This window comes from Saccostrea echinata, unplaced genomic scaffold (genome assembly GCF_033153115.1).
Source record: "Saccostrea echinata isolate AGI-Se365-2 ecotype Australia unplaced genomic scaffold, CSIRO_AGI_Sech_v1 ptg000002l, whole genome shotgun sequence".
Taxonomy (NCBI): domain Eukaryota; kingdom Metazoa; phylum Mollusca; class Bivalvia; order Ostreida; family Ostreidae; genus Saccostrea; species Saccostrea echinata.
Genome location: NW_026889751.1, coordinates 8,313,191 through 8,332,083, shown reverse-complemented (window position 1 = coordinate 8,332,083; position 18,893 = coordinate 8,313,191). Strand labels below are relative to the sequence as shown.

The window sequence follows — 18,893 nt, the reverse complement described above, 5'->3', positions numbered from 1 at the left end:
ACCTTTGACCTTTCGGGATTACCTCTTAATGTCCTACGCCAATGTCACTAAAAGTATTACAGTACTACGTCCCTACAACGAAACTCTTAGCTTGCAATTTATATACATGTATATAGGTGGAAGGATTTTCACCACTCCTAAATAAAATTACATCTGAAGAAAAGGAAATGGGCTTTAAATGAACAAATTTAACTCAAGTGTGGTCGGAAAAGCTACTTTGAACCAGGGTATTTTTACAAACATTGAACATTTGTAACATTTTACAGTAATAATAATTTTCATAAACCTAGAAAGATTCTAATCAACATTCAGGGTCATTCAGGGAGTCTGTCTTTGAGTTTTTGACAAATTCAACTGATCCAGATTATCGTATTTGGGGGATTCATCCTCTCGATTTTTTCCCCTTTTTCCCCTTTAGTTCTTCTTTTGTACCTACGTCTTTCGAATTCTTTTTTAAAGAAGTGAAAATTAATGTATAAGATGAGAGTGTATGAATAATACACACCCACCCATATATATATATATATATATATATATATATATATATATATATATATATATATATATATATATATATATATATATATATATATATATATATATATATATATTACATTACCATTACTGAAAAATTCATTAATTTCCAGCGCAATGTACGCGTATAGCATACCCGAAAGTCTCTGTTATTCATTTGCAGAGGCAGCCCTGTATTCCTAATATATTTGCATTGCAAATGATACCAAAGAGCTTGGCACATCCGTTTCATATTATTTGGATATTTTACTAGAAAAGACGTTAATGGTAGCCTAACTACAAAACTTAATTATAAACGTAATGACTTCAACTTCTCTATGGTCAACATCCCTTATTTATGTACAGCAATACATATACCATTATCACCTGCGTATGGAGTTTATGTCTTTCAGTTGATTCGATACGCAATAGCATGCTCTACGTACTAACACTTTCTAAAACGAGGCAAGCTATTGACAAATAAGTTGGTGAAACAAGGAATTGTCTACTGATCTTTCCGTTTGCTCGATCATGACAAGGAGCACATGGCGGGTGTGGCCGGTCGACAGGGGAGGGATGCTTACGCCTCCATGGCACGTGATCCCACCGTTGATATGTTTAGGGGTCCGTGTTTGCTCTGCTCCCAATCTGTATTGTTTTAATGAACTTTCTAGCTTGATTACTGTTCGTTATCTTCATATTTCAATCTAACAATCCGGTATAGAACGATAAAGATATCTCCGGAGATTTCCCTAGATCGGACAAGTTGCTGCTTGGTTTCGGATTTCCGTCCTATCGGATCATATCCACAACCATGCTAATTCTTAGTTCGTATTATTGCAACATCCTCAATATTTTTTGTTATGGCATTCAAGACAACATAGACATTGTCTGTGTGTGTGTTTGTGTTTGTTCAAATCATGTTAAGGATAAATATCATTGTATTTTCATCTGTCCTGGTTATGAAATCCATCGCAAAAAATACATTAAAGTTTATTACCGAAAAAGAACCTTCAATGTTTAAATTGTTGCAACTTTTTTAATACTGAAAATGTGAAAGAATTGTGCAATTTAGGTAAATATATATACCTTGTCAAATAAAGTATTTATTGTGAATATCATATGCACACTGTTATTTCTTTTTCTTGTAAACTTACTTGTACATGTTTATTGCGTTTACTTGTACTGATGCGTTGTAAAGCTCAAAGATGATAAAGAACTGAGTATAAATGCATTGATTTCAAGATTAAAAGAGAAATAGATACATGTATTTAAAATTAAAAAAAAACAAGATGTGTTTGTGAAACACTGATGCCCACGTATGACAGCTTTAGGCGAAAGTTGAAGTTTCTCAAATGAAAAGAAAGGACTTGTTTTCAATGAATATACCTGTAAAATATGAAAGCACAAGCACTAACCATTAAAAAGTTATGTCCAAGATCAAAATTTTTAAAATGTGGGTCAAACTACAAGGTCAAAGGGACAAATTAAAGGTACCAAGGGGAAGTCCTTGTCATAAGAAATACACATTTGAAATATTAAAGCCTTAGTACAAAAAGTTTTGGCCATTGTTAAAGTTTTTCAAAAGAAGGTCAAACTCCAAGGTCAAAAGGTCAAAATTGTTGATATCCAAAGGAAGGCCTTGTCACAGAGAATACACATGTGAAATATGAAGGCCCTGGTACTAACTGTTCAAAAGCTATAACCAATGTTAAAGTTTTTTTAAAAGTGGGTCAAATTCAAAGTTCAAGGTAAACAGGTCAAAAATATTTATATCCATGCATGGAGAGGTCTTACCACAATGAATAGACATGTGAAGTATCAAAGCCCTAGCACCAACTGTTCAAAAGTTATGGCCAAGGTTAAAGTTGGGTAAATTCTTGCAAAATTGGGTCAAACTCCAAGGTCAAGAGTTCAGATATTGTGGTACTCAAAGAAAGGCCTTGTCACAATGAATACACACGAGAAATATGAGGAGTGTTGCTAAAACGCAGAACGGAAAACGGAACGGAAAGCGGAACGGAACGGAAAACGGAAAGTATGATTCCAGGTTAAATCCCTTAAATTATAAAAATAATACCAGAAACAGTATATATCATATAATTTTTTTCATATTTAATCCTTAATAATTAAAATACGAGTTGATTTAGTCATGTTCATTCTCTTATTTATGAAGATGTCTGAACATAGACAAAGCACAGGGTACGGAAAACGGAACAGAAAATATCTAATGCCGTACATATATACATGTAACATGTTTTAAGCAAAAATTTCCATAATTTTCAATGCATATGTACCCATGCACCTTAGATGTGGATAACGTACGTCTCTGTAACACCCCCCCCCCCCCACTAAAATATAAATAACAACTCTATATTTCTCGAAAATATGTCATTTCCCCATCAATTTCATCTTGACGTTATTCCGTGCAATCAATTTATGCTGTTTTGCACAATTTGGTCATATACATGTATGCTATCTTTCTTCAATCCCCGTTTCAGGTCCCTGTGGATTTCATCAACACTCCTGTAGTTGTAATAAACTTTTTTTTTAATTGCTTCCTTAATGCCAGTGATCGTTGTTTCTAACACAAATGTATATGTTCTCTGTTTTGCTCTTTCTTTCCACCTGTTTCAAAACAACGTTGCACCTTTTATAATCAATAATGATGACTTTGTCTTTGACGAATAAGCCATTTTTTAAAATTCAGATTTGGATGAGTGATAAGTGCAGGCACGGATCTAGGAATTTTTTCCAAGGGGGGGGGGGGGGGGGAGGTCCATCCCAGTCGAAAAAAAATTCCAACCTAGAAAATTCTTGACAAGCACAAACCCCCCCCCCAAAAAAACCCAAACACCCCTCCCCCCGTAAAACCCTTTCCCAATCGTGAAAAACCTATTTCGGGGAAGGGGGGGGGGGGAGTCGTTGACTTCTAAAGCTCAATACTTATGACTTTTCGTACCAACTTTATACAGATCCGCGTTTTCGAGTGGGTCCGCGTTTTCGAGTGGGGGTGTGGGGGTGTGTGGTGGTGGTCCAAGTTCACTTTTAGTTGGTACATTTCATAACTCTGCAAATTTCGGGGGGGGGGGGGTCGGACCCCCCGACCCCCCCCCCCTTAGATCCGCGAATGAAGTGAGACATCTTGATAGATAATGGGATGTGATTAATGTGTATTTTATTGACCATTGCATGTATATATGCCGCATGTTTTGAGGAAAAAAATCATGATTAAATCACATGGTTACGATAACTTTTAGATATGTTTTACATGTATTAGATAAAGAATATTGCTTCATAAGTCTGAATTATACCTGTGCCTAGTGAAAACTTGACATCAAATTTTCCGTTTCGTTCCGCGTTTTAGCAACACCCAAATATGAGAGCTATAGCTCCAACAATCAACAGTTATGGGCAATGTTAAAGACAAACAGATAAACAGACAGACAGACAGACGGACGGACAGGGCAAAAACTATATAACCCCGAATCTTCGATTACGGGAGCATAAAAAAACTCCTTGATGTAATTTAATCTCTCGTGAAAGACAATAGGACAAAATAAAGTAACACTTTTGTGAAAACAACTTTTAAGAATAATTAAACAGTTAAAAAATACCAGGGCAGGAATCCAATTTAAATCTATGTGCAGTATACATCATAAATATAATTAATGCAGGGCACTATGTCAACAGGTTTGGCGGCAAAATTAATAGATTACCAAATTAATTCATGTTCATGAAATAGTGAGCTTGATATGTTAATTGCTTCGTGTTTTGAATGTACATACAATATATCACAAAAGGAAATCGTCATGTCGATTTTTAGTCTTGCTTAAAAAAGAAAGGTCAAAAATGGGAAAACCGTTTACGCATTGCAAGCCCATCCTGTCCACTACTTTAGTAGAAAATACTTAAATAGAACATTTTCACTTTCGTTTTCTTTTGTCCACTAGAATCCAGGAAAAACATGATCGTTAAGTTATCCAGAAGCAGTATTTTATAGAGCAAAATCCTTACAGTAACTCAAACATATATTGTAAATCATTGATGGAATGCTTTGCTTTCTTACATTAATTTTCACTTTTTCGGTTTAAATATGTTGACCTATGAACTATGTTACCTGATTGTCATAGAAAAGGAGGATCAAAAAAAGCAAACTAAATGCAAAAGGTAAGGATAACTAACAGCAGGGACCTATATACTAGTAGTTAGTATATAGGTCCCTGCTAACAGAGACCAATCTCATAAATCCATGCAGTCAAGAATTCGAATCATGAACAAGCAAATAACACGGACCCCTGGATACACCAGAGATGGCTTCAGGTACATAAGTCTATAAAGGAGGAGCAAGCACAATAAATGATACTCTTTTTTTCTTACAAAATCAAGATCAGTTTGGGATTCAAGAATGTAAAGTCAACGTAAAGTAATTGAAAAAGCATGTAAAAAAAATGACAAAAATGTTGAAAACTGGTTAGTTATCATTACCAAAAATTATTTCTGTAATTTCCAAAATAATATGAGACATCATTGCCGGAAATTTTTAATTTAAATATTCTTTATTGCATAATACACCCATATGGGTCAAGCAATACAATTCATAATAAGAAAAAAAACAAAGAACAATGAATGTATTCATACAATAGGCGCAATTTAAGTAATTTACTCCTTATATGTTACACCAATGTGGACCTTTTATTTCTTAATTCTAATGATTGTTTTATAAAAGTGAAAACAGCCGGTATAACTTCAATTGTTGGGCTAAGTATATATTCAAGTTTCTGTATGGGTGATTTGAGATAGAATGAGGAACAATTATCTAACATGGTTTTTATAAGTATATTCCTTGCTTGTATATTCAAATTACATTGTAAAAAGAAATGAAATTCATCATCAATAGCATTACATGAAGTGCATAATCTTTGTTGTTTAATGAGATTACGAGTATTGCTGTAAATGTCCGCTAAATTGCATCCAGAAATACAGCGCACCGGAGCCTTGTCCATGCCAGCTTTACATTAATTCCGCTTTAGGCTACAAGTATTCTGCAACAACTGATGTATGAATTTTCATGTTGATTACAGGCCCGTAGGAAGCAATTTCAGTTGGGGGGGGGGGGGGCACAGCCATACATTTTCAGTTGAGGGGGCAATATCAAAAATTTCCCGACAAGCAAAAAAAAAAAAAAAGGTCAGCAAGTACCAAAAATTCCTTGACAAGCAAAAAAAAAAAAAAAAAAAAAAGAAGAAGAAGAAGAAAGAAAAAGAAAACAAAACAAAACAAAAAAAAAAGGTCATCAAACGGTTTTTTTTTTGAGGGGGCACAAGCATATAGTATCTAAGTTTACTATAGTAATTTATATATCGGCAAAATTGTGCCCCCCCCCCCCCGGTTCCTACGGCCGTGGATTATAAGCGTTCAATATGTTTATTTTAAATTGATGCTGATTTTTTTAAATAAAATTCATTAAAACTATCCTGCTGAAATTCTTTTCACCTTTCCATGACGAGAATGGGGCAATAGTACCACCTGGATAACGGGAGAGGTATTAAAGATCAATCGTTTTCAGAAATGCGGTATTTTGTTCCGGAAATAACTGTTAAATTTTCGGTAATGATATATTTTCGGTATTGATAAGAAAAAAAAATCGGTAATGCAATATCGATTTTTGGTAATGCAAAACTGAACTGTGACTCTAAGTAACTGTAACATATTGCCATCCCTTAAAAAACAACTATATGTAATAAAATCAATATAATGAGAAAATAGTCATTTGATAATAAAACGATTGATTAAATATGAAAAAATGCAATGTACAATGACCAAACATTCAATATCTTGTGTGTACCAAAATTAATAGGTGTAAATAACTGTAAGTTCTTGTGCAGTACGATTCACGCGCTTAACTCCCTCATGCATGTGCACATTCATATAACAGTAATGTACCCGTACATAGATACGTTTTAGTGCAGAAGTCACAATATTTGTTCCATTATTTTCATACAAATTGAGCGTTAAACTTATGACGCCCATTGGCCTTTTTATGTTAGCAGTTCACCAGTCTGAAATTTAATTTAAAAAAAAATAATGAAGCATATATACATTCCGTTTAAGAAGGCGTTTTGGAAAATTGTTTTGTGTGTGTGTCTGTGTGTTTAATTCAATTTTTGCCTAGTTGGATGAAACTTGAAATTACGAAACCATATTGAATATTTATAGGACACCACCAGTCATATTTCTAAAATATGATTGGCTATATAATGCATAAAAATTGTTAAGAGTTGTGTATGGTAGCTTATAGTTTTTTGGACCCCATTTCGCCTCCTCCAAACTGCCGACGCGGCGTCAAATACTATAATCAACCATTTGGGCCTCCAAGCTGAAAATGAAAAGAAAAAAAAAATCGGAAACTTCGTTGGACATCTACATATGATACCACCTTAATATTCAAAAAAAGATGAATATTGACAACTGCGTAAAATTTAGGAGGAGTTTGCGGAACTATGTTTTTGTAGGGGAAATGTGCAATAATTATTATACCATCTTTGTCTGGAACTATCCAGTTAGCTAATAATGTACTAAGAATCATAGACATATCATAACTCTATATATACACAACATATCACTAGACCTACCTTTACAAAATTTATTAACTTTATCAGCAAATAAATACCATCCCTAGTGAAAGGACTTTAACTTTAAGTTCCTAAATACCAGAGGATCAAATCTATTTCTTAGAACTAGGTCATTTTCTGAAAACGGGAAAACCGAAGCCTCGCTGTGACGAGGGCGATAAAACTCCGTGTGCATTCGAGCATAAAATATCTAGGTTGGTGCAGATTACAGTCACATTTAGACGGAGACATGAAGTTGAACATGCAATATTTTGGGATTTTGGTTGTTGCGGTTATTTGTTTATTTGGTAAGTGCTTATTTGATCATTAATTTAACTATTAACTAGAATGATCTCTCACCATGCTCACTGTAGTTTTAAACAAAGAAACTGCATCTGAAACGTGAAACTTGCGAACGCGCGTAAAGTTTTTTTTTTGGTCGATTTGTGAACATTTCTCATTTTCAATTCATATGAATGACATTAATAGCAATATGGAGACAATTATTAAGTTAAAAAAAAATGATTGGAATACTGTACTTGAGAGCTATCCAGACATTAAGAAAGAAGAAAAATATAAAAAACGATTCAGTTTGTAAACTAATTTGCCAATACCTTTTCCAAGCTAAACTATCCCTCATGTGAAAGACTTTGTAAGTCTGTGTATTTGTTTTGAAAGTGTGTATCTTGTGCATATCTTGCCAGACTTTACAGATGTATTAGTTTATACTTTAACTCAAATAAGACATTAGATTATTTTTAGCTCACCTAAGCTGTAAGCTTAATGTATTATATCTCAGACTTTTTCTTATGAACCACCGGACCAATATTATGTGTGGTAACCAAATTTGCCACAAAGTATGTTTGTGGGAAGAAGATTCAAGTTATTTAAATAAAGGGTGATGTGCCTTTCAAGGGTAGGTCATTTAGAAAGTGAAAATAGGTTGGGGTTGTGGATGTGCAACATGAAAAAAAGGGTACAGATAAAAATTTCAATTCTAAGAATATATGAGGGGCCAGAATAGTTGAAAGTGTCTGACTGGCAGATCATGGGATTTTTATGCCCCTTTGAGATTCAAGGGCATATAGTTTTCGGTTGTCTGTCTACAAAAACTTGAACCCTGACCATAACTTTTGATGGTTTTATGTATGGCTTTTATATTTCACGTGTTTTCTTTGTGTTTTCTTTGTGACCTTTCTTTAGATACCAACATTTTTGACCTCATGACCTTGGCCTTAGAGTTTATCTTACTGTTGGAAGACTTTAACTTTGGCCCTTAATTCTAAACTTTTGGTGCTAGGGCCTTCATATTTCACTTGTGTGATACTTGTGACAAGACCTTTCTTCGAGTACCATCACTTCTGACTTCAAAGCCTTGACCTTGAGTTTGACCTAATTTTGAAAAACTTTGGTCATTACTTCTGAATTGTTGATTCTAGGGCTTTTATATTTCACATGTGTATTCGTTTTTGACAAAATTGTTCTCTGAGTTTGAACATTTTTTACCCCATGACATTGACCTTGAAGTTTGACCCACTTTTGAAAGACTATAACCTTGAGCTACCTTTTGGGGACATCTTTGTTTCAAAACACCTCTTTTCATTATGTAAAATTCTCACATGATATCCTCCCAATTTGCTGCCGATGGAAAGAAAATGAACTAAATCTGGAAGTTATTTAAGGACAAATGAATCATTTTGACTTTAAATGGAAGAGGCATGTAGAACATTACCTACCTGATCTGCCTTTAGCTTAAATTCCATTTGTAATGCTGTATTAAATTATTTTGAAATTCATCCTCAAAGTGCCTAGGGTCACTTTTTTTTTAAACAAAGCTTGGTTTCTGTGTTGATCTTTAGTAATTTTGTATACAGGTGGAGAGGTAATCTGTTAAACTTGATAAAAAGTTTTAAACAGAAAATAATATCAGACAAGATATGCTAGGAATTCATGTGTTTTTGATAAGTTATCATGTCCTAAAAAATATCTCAGAACATGGGGAAAGGGGGGGGGGGTATACACCATCCATACCTCAGGGGCTTTTTCGTATGACTTATCCATATAGGAAAAGAGATGGAAACGATGAAACAGCACAAAAATGTGTTTGGGACACTGGTTATACCTGGTAAAAGAGGTCCAGTGATGACTGGACTGGGTACCTAATGAAAGAGGCTCTTGGTAGACCAAAAATATGTGACAAACTGAAAGGTCAGGTCAGCTGGACTTTTTATGTAGAGTTTAACTGCACTCTCAAGAAATTGCTACTCAATTAATTCTGCAGTCATTGGATGATTTTTGTATGTTCAAGATGTCTACCTTGGTTATTAAACTGAAAATATTGTGATGTCAAATTTCTGCATCAATTGCATATTTAATATTTTAAAGAAAAGAGGCATTGACATTTTGACATATTTATGTTGAACTGACAGCTATTATGTAAGATTTGTTTAACTTAGTGGAAAATATTTTTTCTAGCTATATTTTAATAGGTCACCTGAGTCACGCAGGTGACCTATTGCTATCTGTTTTTGTCTGTTGTGCATTGTGTGTAAACTTTTCACATTTTGGACTTCTTCTCAAGAACCACTGGGCCAATTTCCTCCAAACTTGCCACAAAGTATCCTTGGGTAAAGATGATTCAAGTTTGTTCAAATGAAGAGACAATGCCTTCTTCCAAGGGGAGATAATTAAGAATTAGTGAAAAATTCATGGTATCTTTTAAAAATCCTCTTCTCAAGAACCACTGCACCAGGAAAGATGAAACTTATATAGAAACATCCTCAGGTAGTGTAGACTCAAATTTGTCAAAATCATAACCCCCATGGGTAAGGTGGGACCACAATGGAGGATAAAAATTTTACAAAGAAATACATTGAAAAAAAATCTTTTAAAATCTTCTTCTCCAGAACCATTGGGCCAAGAAAGATGAAACTTATGTGGTAACATCCTCAGGTAGTGTAGATTCAAGTTTGTTTAAATCATGACCCCTGGGGGTAGGGTGGGGCCACAATGGAGGATCAAAGTTTTACATAGAAATATGTAGGAAAAATCTTTAAAAATCTTGTCCGGAACAGCTAAGTCGATCATGATTGGTCATATTTATATGGAAGCATTCTCAGGTGGAGTAGACTCAAGTTTGTTCAAATCATGACTCTGGGGATAGGGTGGGGCCACAATGGACAAACAAAGATTTACAAAAGCTTCTTCTATCAGTTTATTTTCTTCCATGGATTGTTGTTTTATACTCAGATGACCATTAAGGCCCTTGGGCCTCTTGTTAAAATTTCTATGTTGTATTTGAATAATTGTTGATTATGGTGCATGCCAATTTTTAACTTCATAATATTAATGAAAAAAAAATATTGGAATATTTTTTTTTCTCAGACAACCCTTAATTGTTCTTCAGTCAATGTCTTTGAAATTTTTTCTTTAGGAAATATGGCAGATACATTATGTTGAAAATGAACTATATACTAGATGTCAAATTAGTCATGGAATATTTTTTCATTTATGTTTAAGAATAATATACTAAAATATTTTTACGAAATATCGAAACTGCATTATCAATTTAAAATTCCATTTAATACAGATTAGTGGCAGTTAAAAAATCAACAGGTTCATGATTAAGCTTGCATATTTTACTACAATCATGCAGGTATATAATTGTTTACTTGTTTTTCACGATAAATTTAAGGTTTTTTGAGACATCAAAAAAAAATTTTCCCAATGTATACAAGTTTTGAAATTGGCAGATATAGATAAAAAATCTTTTAATAGTCCAAAGTTGAGATTTTTTTTTAATTCTATGGAGTATGGAACCCTATGGTTAGGTAAGTGCTAAAATTGCATATTTTAAAAAACAAAAATATTTAGAAAATGTAATATTGAATTGACTTGGGTGAGCACAATAGTCCATGGGCCTCTTGTTTCTACCTTAGGACAGGGAGAATGTGGAGAATGCTGTAGAATCCGTAATCCATTGACGAGCGACACAGATGAGAAGTGGTGTAGCGATTTCTGCTGTGTCACCCTACAGACTACATACTGCTGCAGTGAACAAGCCTTGCAGGCCCCTACTGAGGACCGACTTCCTTTTTGTGGTGCCTGGTTCAGTGCCTATGTGTAAGTATACATCTCCTCGTGAACATTACTGCTGTTTATTACTTTAATCAGTATACACTGTGTCATAGAAAAAAGTTAAAAGTTTCTTCAGAAAATTAAAGATATAATTAAAATTGTATGAGATTAATCTTTCAATATGTATTAATTAAGCTTTAGAATTAGAGACAGGAAAATTTTTTAAAACTAAAGTAGTTCTCTACATCACAGTACCTTAACAAAATCATATTTTTTATGCAGATTGGGAGGGGAAGGGGAGACTAACTATTACCAGTAGTTGACTTTGATCTCCAAAATGTGGGTGATTGGGATATAACATTTAAGGAAATGGAGACTGCTGAAGATAGACCTTGAAATTTTTTTCACTAAATGATGATGCTATTTTAAGAACTCTTCTTTCTTTTTAGCTCACCTGAGCCAAAGGCTCAAGTGAGCTTTTCTGATCAAAATTTGTCCGTTGTCTGTCGTTGTCGGCGTCGTTGTTGTCGTAAACTTTTCACATTTTCATCTTCTTCTCAAGAACCACTGGGCCAATTTCAACCAAACTTGCCACAAAGTATCCTTGGGTGAAGGGGATTCAGGTTTGTTCAAATGAAGGGCCATGCCCTCTTTCAAGGGGAGATAATAAAGAATTAGTGAAAAATTAATAGCATCTTTTAAAAATCTTCTTGTCAAGAACCACAAAGCCAGGGAAGATGAAACTCATGTGGAAGCATCCTCAGGTAGTGTAGATTCAAGTTTGTTCAAATCATGACCCCCGGGGGTAGGGTGGGGCCACAATGGAGGATCAAAGTTTTACATAGAAATATATAGGAAAAACCTTTAAAAATCTTCTTCTCAAGAACAGCAAAGCCATGATGAATCATATTTATATGGAAGCATGCTCAGGTAGTGTAGATTCAAGTTTGTTCAAATCATGACCCCTGAGGGTAGGGCGGGGCCACAATGGAGGATCAATGTTTTACATAGAAATATATAGGAAAAATCTTGATAAAAAAAAATCTTCTTCTCAAGAACAGCAAAGCCCTGATTGGTCATATTTATATGAAAGCATCCTCAGGTAGTGTAGATTCAAATTTGTTCAAATCATGACCCCTGGGGGTAGGGCGGGGCCACAATGGAGGATCAAAGTTTTACATAGAAATATATAGGAAAAACCTTTAAAAATCTTCTTCTCAAGAACAGCAAAGCCATGATGAGTCATATTTATATGGAAGCATCCTCAAGTAGTGAAGATTCAAGTTTGTTCAAATCATGACCCCCGAGGGTAGGGCGGGGCCACAATGGAGGATCAAAGTTTTACATAGAAATATATAGGAAAAATCTTTAAAAAATCTTCTTCTCAAGAACAGCAAAGCCCTGATTGGTAATATTTATATGGAAGCATCCTCAGGTAGTAAAAATTCAAATTTGTTCAAATCATGACCCCTGGGGGTAGGGCGGGGCCACAATTGAGGATCAAAGTTTTACATAAAAATATATAGGAAAAATTTTTAAAATCTTCTTCTCAGGAACAGCAAAGCCCTGATTGTTCATATTTATGTGGAAGTATCCTCAGATAGTATAAATTCAAGATTGTTCAAATCATGACCCCCTGGGGTAGGGTGGGGCCACAATGGAGGATCAAAGTCTTAAATAGAAATATATAGGAAAATATCTTTCTGATGAAGAACTGCAAAGCCATGATTAGTCATTTTGATATGGAAGCATCCTCAGGTAGTGTAGATTCAAGTTTGTTAAAATGATGACCCCCGGGGATAGGGATGGGCCACAATGGGGTGTCGAAAATTTTACATAGGAACAAATAGGAAAATATCCTCTTCTCAAGAACTGCAAAGCCATGATTAGTCATTTTGATATGGAAGCATCCTCAGGTAGTGTAGATTCAAGTTTGTTAAAATGATGACCCCCGGGGATAGGGATGGGCCACATTAGGGTGTCGAAAATTTTACATAGGAACAAATAGGAAAATATCCTCTTCTCAAGAACTGAAAATCATGTTTAGTCATTTTGATATGGAAGCATCCTCAGATAGTGTAAATCAAATTCGTTCAAATGATGACCCCGGGGGTAGGGTGGGGCCCAATCGGGGATCGAAAGTTTTACATAAGAACATGCAGAAAAAATATTTCTTCTCGAGAACAGAAAAGCTATGTTTAGTCATATTGATATGGAAGCATCCTCAGGTAGTGTAGATTCAAGTTTGTTCAAATATTGACCTCTGGGATAGGGAGGAGCCACAATGGGGGATCAATGGGGGATCAAATTTTTACAAAGGATTATATGGGGAAATTTTTTCAAAATTTACTCAAGTACAACAAAGCCATTTGTTATATTGACATGAAAGCATCATCAGCCCCCCCCCCCCCCCCCCCCCCCCCCCCCCCCCCCCCCGGTAACCTTTTCAATACTGAACTGATTTGTGGTTTTGCCTAGCCAATGTGCTCAGGTGAGCAATGTGGCCCATGGGCCTCTTGTTTTGATGATATGATAATGTCTTAAGTTTTGATTTATAAGACTCTACATCCGAGTTCATGCTAGGGGTATTTTAAACAATATGGCTAGAGCTTATCATGGTAGATCACGATACACTGGGACTGTATCATAATACATACCACAATAATTTACCTTTCATATTTTTAATAAAATTTGTATACATTTCTGTTCTTAAATGAGAAATTCTCTTTTACAGTGTGAAAGGATAAAAGTTTTAGATTTTATCAAGTTCACACATCATTATGTAACATTTAAATAAGCTCCGAACACAATAAAAACAGCATTAGTAAATAAGGAAGAAAACTTTTTTATCAGGTTGATCTAAAAAGAAATAACATAAATTACTTCAAATGTTTTATATCGTGATACACAGGTATACAGTTTTTGTACCATGATACAGTACAAATTTTTCGTATCAGTGTACATATGTACATTGGTATATTGTTGCACCCCCAATATAGCATGGTATCAGATTGTTAGTTATGTTTATTTCTTTTCAGGTAAGTATATATTCTTGTGCCTGTCTGGACTGTTGTGTTGTGCTCCTTTGTCAGTGAATACCTATGTGGTATCTTTTAAGATAATGAGTAAAATGCTCTGAGGTTCTTTCCTCACATTGACATCCCTTGATATTTGAGTGAATCAATTTCTCAAGTAATAAGAAGGCCTACAGTGACAAAACTTGCATATGAGATTATGCATCTAGGGGATGCGCACCGCCAGACTTGCTTTGGATGCTGAAGAAGTAAGAAGTTCAAAACTTTCAGAGCAGGTCCATTCCTAAATACCTCTCATGCAACACAGATGGATAATATTGCATGATGATCTAAGGATGACTTGCTTTTTATCTGCAGCTGACCTTTATTTTTTTTTTGAGTTAGCAGCTTTAAATTTTTGGAGCTGGTCCATTGGCATCTGTAGCTCACTGGTCTGAACAATTGGGATGGATGACAGTCATTCTCTGATCACTCATCTCAATTTTTTTTAGACCAGTGAACTACAGACTTGGAGTTAATTTGCAAGGAACTATATGTATGTCTACATGAATGATGCATATAGAAATATGTATTGTCCTAACAGTCTTAGTTAAGATGCTGCAAGTGATTTATATTTTCAGAAGTGTCAATAAAGGCCTATAACCATGATTAACTTACAAGTAACAAAATGATCTTGCTGAACATTCTTATTAGATAGGGTTCCTCGAGGAGATTTTTGAAAAGTTTATGAAACTTAGTTGAAGTATCAAGGTGAGCTTAATGAGTACTTTGTTTATTGTATTGTAGGTAGGTTCTATTTGTTTATTGTATTGTAGGTAGGTTCTATTGGTGTCTATTGGGATTGTGGTGTTTTGTAGTCTGTGATTACCCATGCTCTTTTGTATTGTACATGGGTCCCTATTGTGGTGTCTGTTGGGATTGTGGTGCTCTATGACAATACCTATGTTTTTTATATTGAAAGTGGACCCTTATCATGGTGTCTATTAGGATTGTGGTGCTTTATCTATGACACTACCTATGTTTTTGTATCGTAGGTGGGTCCCTATTGTGGTGTCTATTGGGATCGTGGTGGTCTATGACAATACCTGTTTGTTTTTTTTTTATTGTAGGTGGGTCCCTATTGTAGTGTCTATTGGGATTATGGTGCTTTAAGACAATACTTACGTTTTTTGTATTGTAGGTGGGTCCCTATTGTGGTATCTATTGGGATTGTGGTGCTGTGTGTTGGCTGTTGTGTCTGCTGCTGCAGAGCATGCTGTGGTAGACAACGTGATACCGTCATCGTCCAAGGAATGCCAACAGGTAAAAATTAAAAAAAGAAACCCTGTCTTGTTTATGTAATGAAAGAGCCTCTAGATTATGATCTGTGAATTTTTCTTTTTTCTGAAGTTTTTTTATGTAGTAACTTACAGATATACTGTATTGCCTTGTGACTTTGACTTTGCAAGTTGATAACCATTCTCTATTTTAAAAACTCTATGCAGGTTTCCTCTGAGACTTGTAAGTTTTGGGGGACATACAGAGTATGTTTTTTTAAGCTTATCTGAGCCAAAAGCCTCAGTATGTCTGTCTGTCATGTGCTATCTATGAACATTTCCCATTCTAATCCTTAAAAACATACTCATGACCAGTCCAATTTCTGCCAAACTTGTCACAAAGCAATCTTGGGTTAAACAAATTCAAAATCAGAATGGCAAGAGAAGAAAAAAGGGTAGGGTTAGGTCTCCTCTCAAGAACCAAATAGTTAGCAAAGACAACTGCAGTAGTAGCTTCTTAACAAGTTTTGATTCAAGTTTGTTGTTCAAATCATAGCCATAGGAGCTAGGTTGAGTTCACAATATGGAGATTAAAGATTAACATAGAGATAAAGAAGGAATCATCAAAAAAGCTTCTTCTTAGGATCACAAATAGTTATATAAGTTTGTTAACTTTTCCATGTAGTGTAGAATCCATACGAAGTATGCCATGGGACTAGGGTTGGGCCACAATGTAGGATTGAATATTTACTTGAAATATATGGCAACAAATTTTTTTAAAACATTTCTTTTCAGGAACAGCACATGGCTATGATTAGGTTATGGTTAGTCATTGACTAAGCATTTAAAGATACTTTAAACCATCTATTATTCGCGACTATCTTTTATTCACAATTCCTCAGTTTGGATTCCATCCGCGACCACTAATTTTCAGGACCGAGGCAACATTCTGCATAGATACATAGGTGAATAATTTGTTCACGACGAGAAATATACGCGAGTAAAGGTAGGTTGCGAAACTCGCGAATAAAAGTTGGTTTACAGTATTGCTAATTCATTTCCTCTAATAAAGTCCATAAGAGGTAGAGGAGGGCCCCAGTAGGTGATTAAAGTAGATTCAATTTGTTTGAATCGTGGCTTAAGGTAGTATGGGATACCTCTACGTTATGACGTATTTCCGTTTGAAGTATTGTTTTGATTTGCATGAGTGCTTATTATCGGGTCAAAATTTGTAGATACACCGTTGAAAAGAACACTCTGAAGCCTATTTCAATGCAAGTTCTCACAAGTCGGCATTTTAAGTAAAAACAGACAAAAAAATCGCAAGTATATAAATTTACTTATAATTGTACAACGGACATTTAAAAAAGCAAACCCCTGTAAAAGGTAGTTTCAACATTGCTGCTTTTGAACACTTTTAAGCAAAAGCTGTATTTCAATTGTTTGAGTAACTGTACAGCACCTTGTGTGCGGTGAGGCATGGATAAGTGCGATTACTTCACATTGTGCTGAATTATCACCAATCAATTATCACGTTAACCAGAGCTGGACTTTTTTGTTATTTAATTCAAGAAGTAACTGTTTGGTCACAAATCAGCTAGCTGTTGTATATACATATGTAGTCCCAAAACGTTCAGATGAATGCAATTGCTCTGAACAAGACACGTCCTGGAAAGCGATTGTCCATGCATTGTTTTCAAAACCGTTCAAAGTTGAAAACTACAAAGTGCGATTTTTTTATGGTTGGGAAAAAAATGCTCATCATTTCTAAAATAGCACCCAGGTTTTTTCAACCCTTGGAAAATAAAGAAGGATAACTCTTCCGCTCGGATCTTTTAATTCAAAAAATTTTAAATGCATTTTATATTTTCCATTTATATATATATTTTCAATTTGTTTATTTCACTTTGCTAACATATTAAGATACATTCTTATTGTAGACTTTCATGAAATGTTATCCGTCTGTTTTCAAGAAATAAAGTTTTCCCAGTTTTTTACGCTTATTTTTTGTTGAAAATTAAAAAAATACTAAGACATATTTCTTGTCATTTTTGTTTTTATAAACACTTTATATTAGCAAACGCCTGCCTATAATATTAAGCTTATGAAAAAGAATTATGCAAGAAAATAAATCGTTTTTGTATTTCTCATTAAAATAATAAAAAAATTATTAAAATTACACTTTAATATACTGAAAGGTGGGCGTATTTCAAATCCTTCTAATATGGGTACATAAATATGTAGGAGAAGTTTCGTTTGGTATCCCATACCACCTTAAAGAGGGATGGGCTAAGGGATTCTCAACACTCAATCATGCTAGAGGTTCAATGCAAGATACTCTTGACTAGGCTTTGTGGTATATATGAAGGAGCATAGGGATGTTAACTGATCAGTTTTTGATTTGGATGAACGATGTTGCCATAGTCACTAAAAATTGAAATTTCTGGAAAATTCTTTAAAAATGTTATACCTACATTTACTACACTTTTTCTCCAATTGCAAATAAACTTTACTCAGAAAGAGACTAAACCAAGGATCATAATTTTATTTTTAGCTGTTGCCATAGTTTTAAGTCCAAGTGCAACCTTTCTCTACTTTTGTTATATTAAGTAGAAACCAGTAGAGCTACAGCCTTGTTGGGGACTTCTGATTCTGTTTTTGTTGTTGTTTATTTTTTTAATTTAAATTTCTTGTTGTTGTTTTTAAATTTATGCAAAAAACAACACTTTAGGATAAAGATTTAGATGATATGCACAACTTTTGCTATATTTTCTTAAAGTTTGGTAAAACTTATTATCTGAATTATTTGTTCAACTTTTATGGGAAAAAAAATGTACAAGATATATTTCCATTCACAGGTGGTACCACAGTAGTTGCCCAACAACAGACAGCAATGATGAGTCCAGTATCAACACCATCACCTTATAACGCAGGATATAACCAGCCCTGATCCAAGCCCTGCAGAAATGGAGTGCAGGCTGTGTAGCATATCATTTTTTTTGGTCTCAGCTGACAGCAGAAGCATTTTTATAACTAGCATTTTTAAATTTTTCTTTTTATGTTTTTTCACAAAGTATAGTGGGTAATGTTGTAGTTCAATGCTGTTTTATTAAGAATCTGCTTCATCTGACTTTTTACATACCTTGTAAATATTTTTCTATTCATTTGAAAGAAATCACTGATAACTAAAAGGATTTCACAAATAGTGAAGTGTAATGATACTCATAGACTTATGTTGCATAATCATTCTCGTGTATATTTTTAAGAAATCAAGTACTTTTCATGTATTATTCTTAACTGTCATTAAAAAGTCTTCAAATTAAATTTTTTTTGTGAACTGACAGCTCAAGCAATCTTTTCTAATCAAAGTTTGTGTCAATGTGTCTTTTGTCATTTTT

At 34.4% G+C, this 18,893-nt stretch overlaps 1 protein-coding gene across 1 annotated transcript; it reads left to right on the top strand.

Moving 5' to 3' along the window:
* The first annotated feature begins 7,327 nt into the window (after positions 1-7,327).
* On the top strand, positions 7,328-18,819 carry LOC133199960 (protein shisa-5-like). The gene is made up of 4 exons (XM_061335745.1): positions 7,328-7,435; positions 11,066-11,249; positions 15,420-15,541; positions 18,354-18,819. The coding sequence occupies exons 1-4, from the start codon at positions 7,378-7,380 to the stop codon at positions 18,443-18,445; spliced, it is 456 nt and encodes a 151-aa protein (XP_061191729.1). The 5' UTR covers positions 7,328-7,377; the 3' UTR covers positions 18,446-18,819.
* Positions 18,820-18,893: the final 74 nt, after the last annotated feature.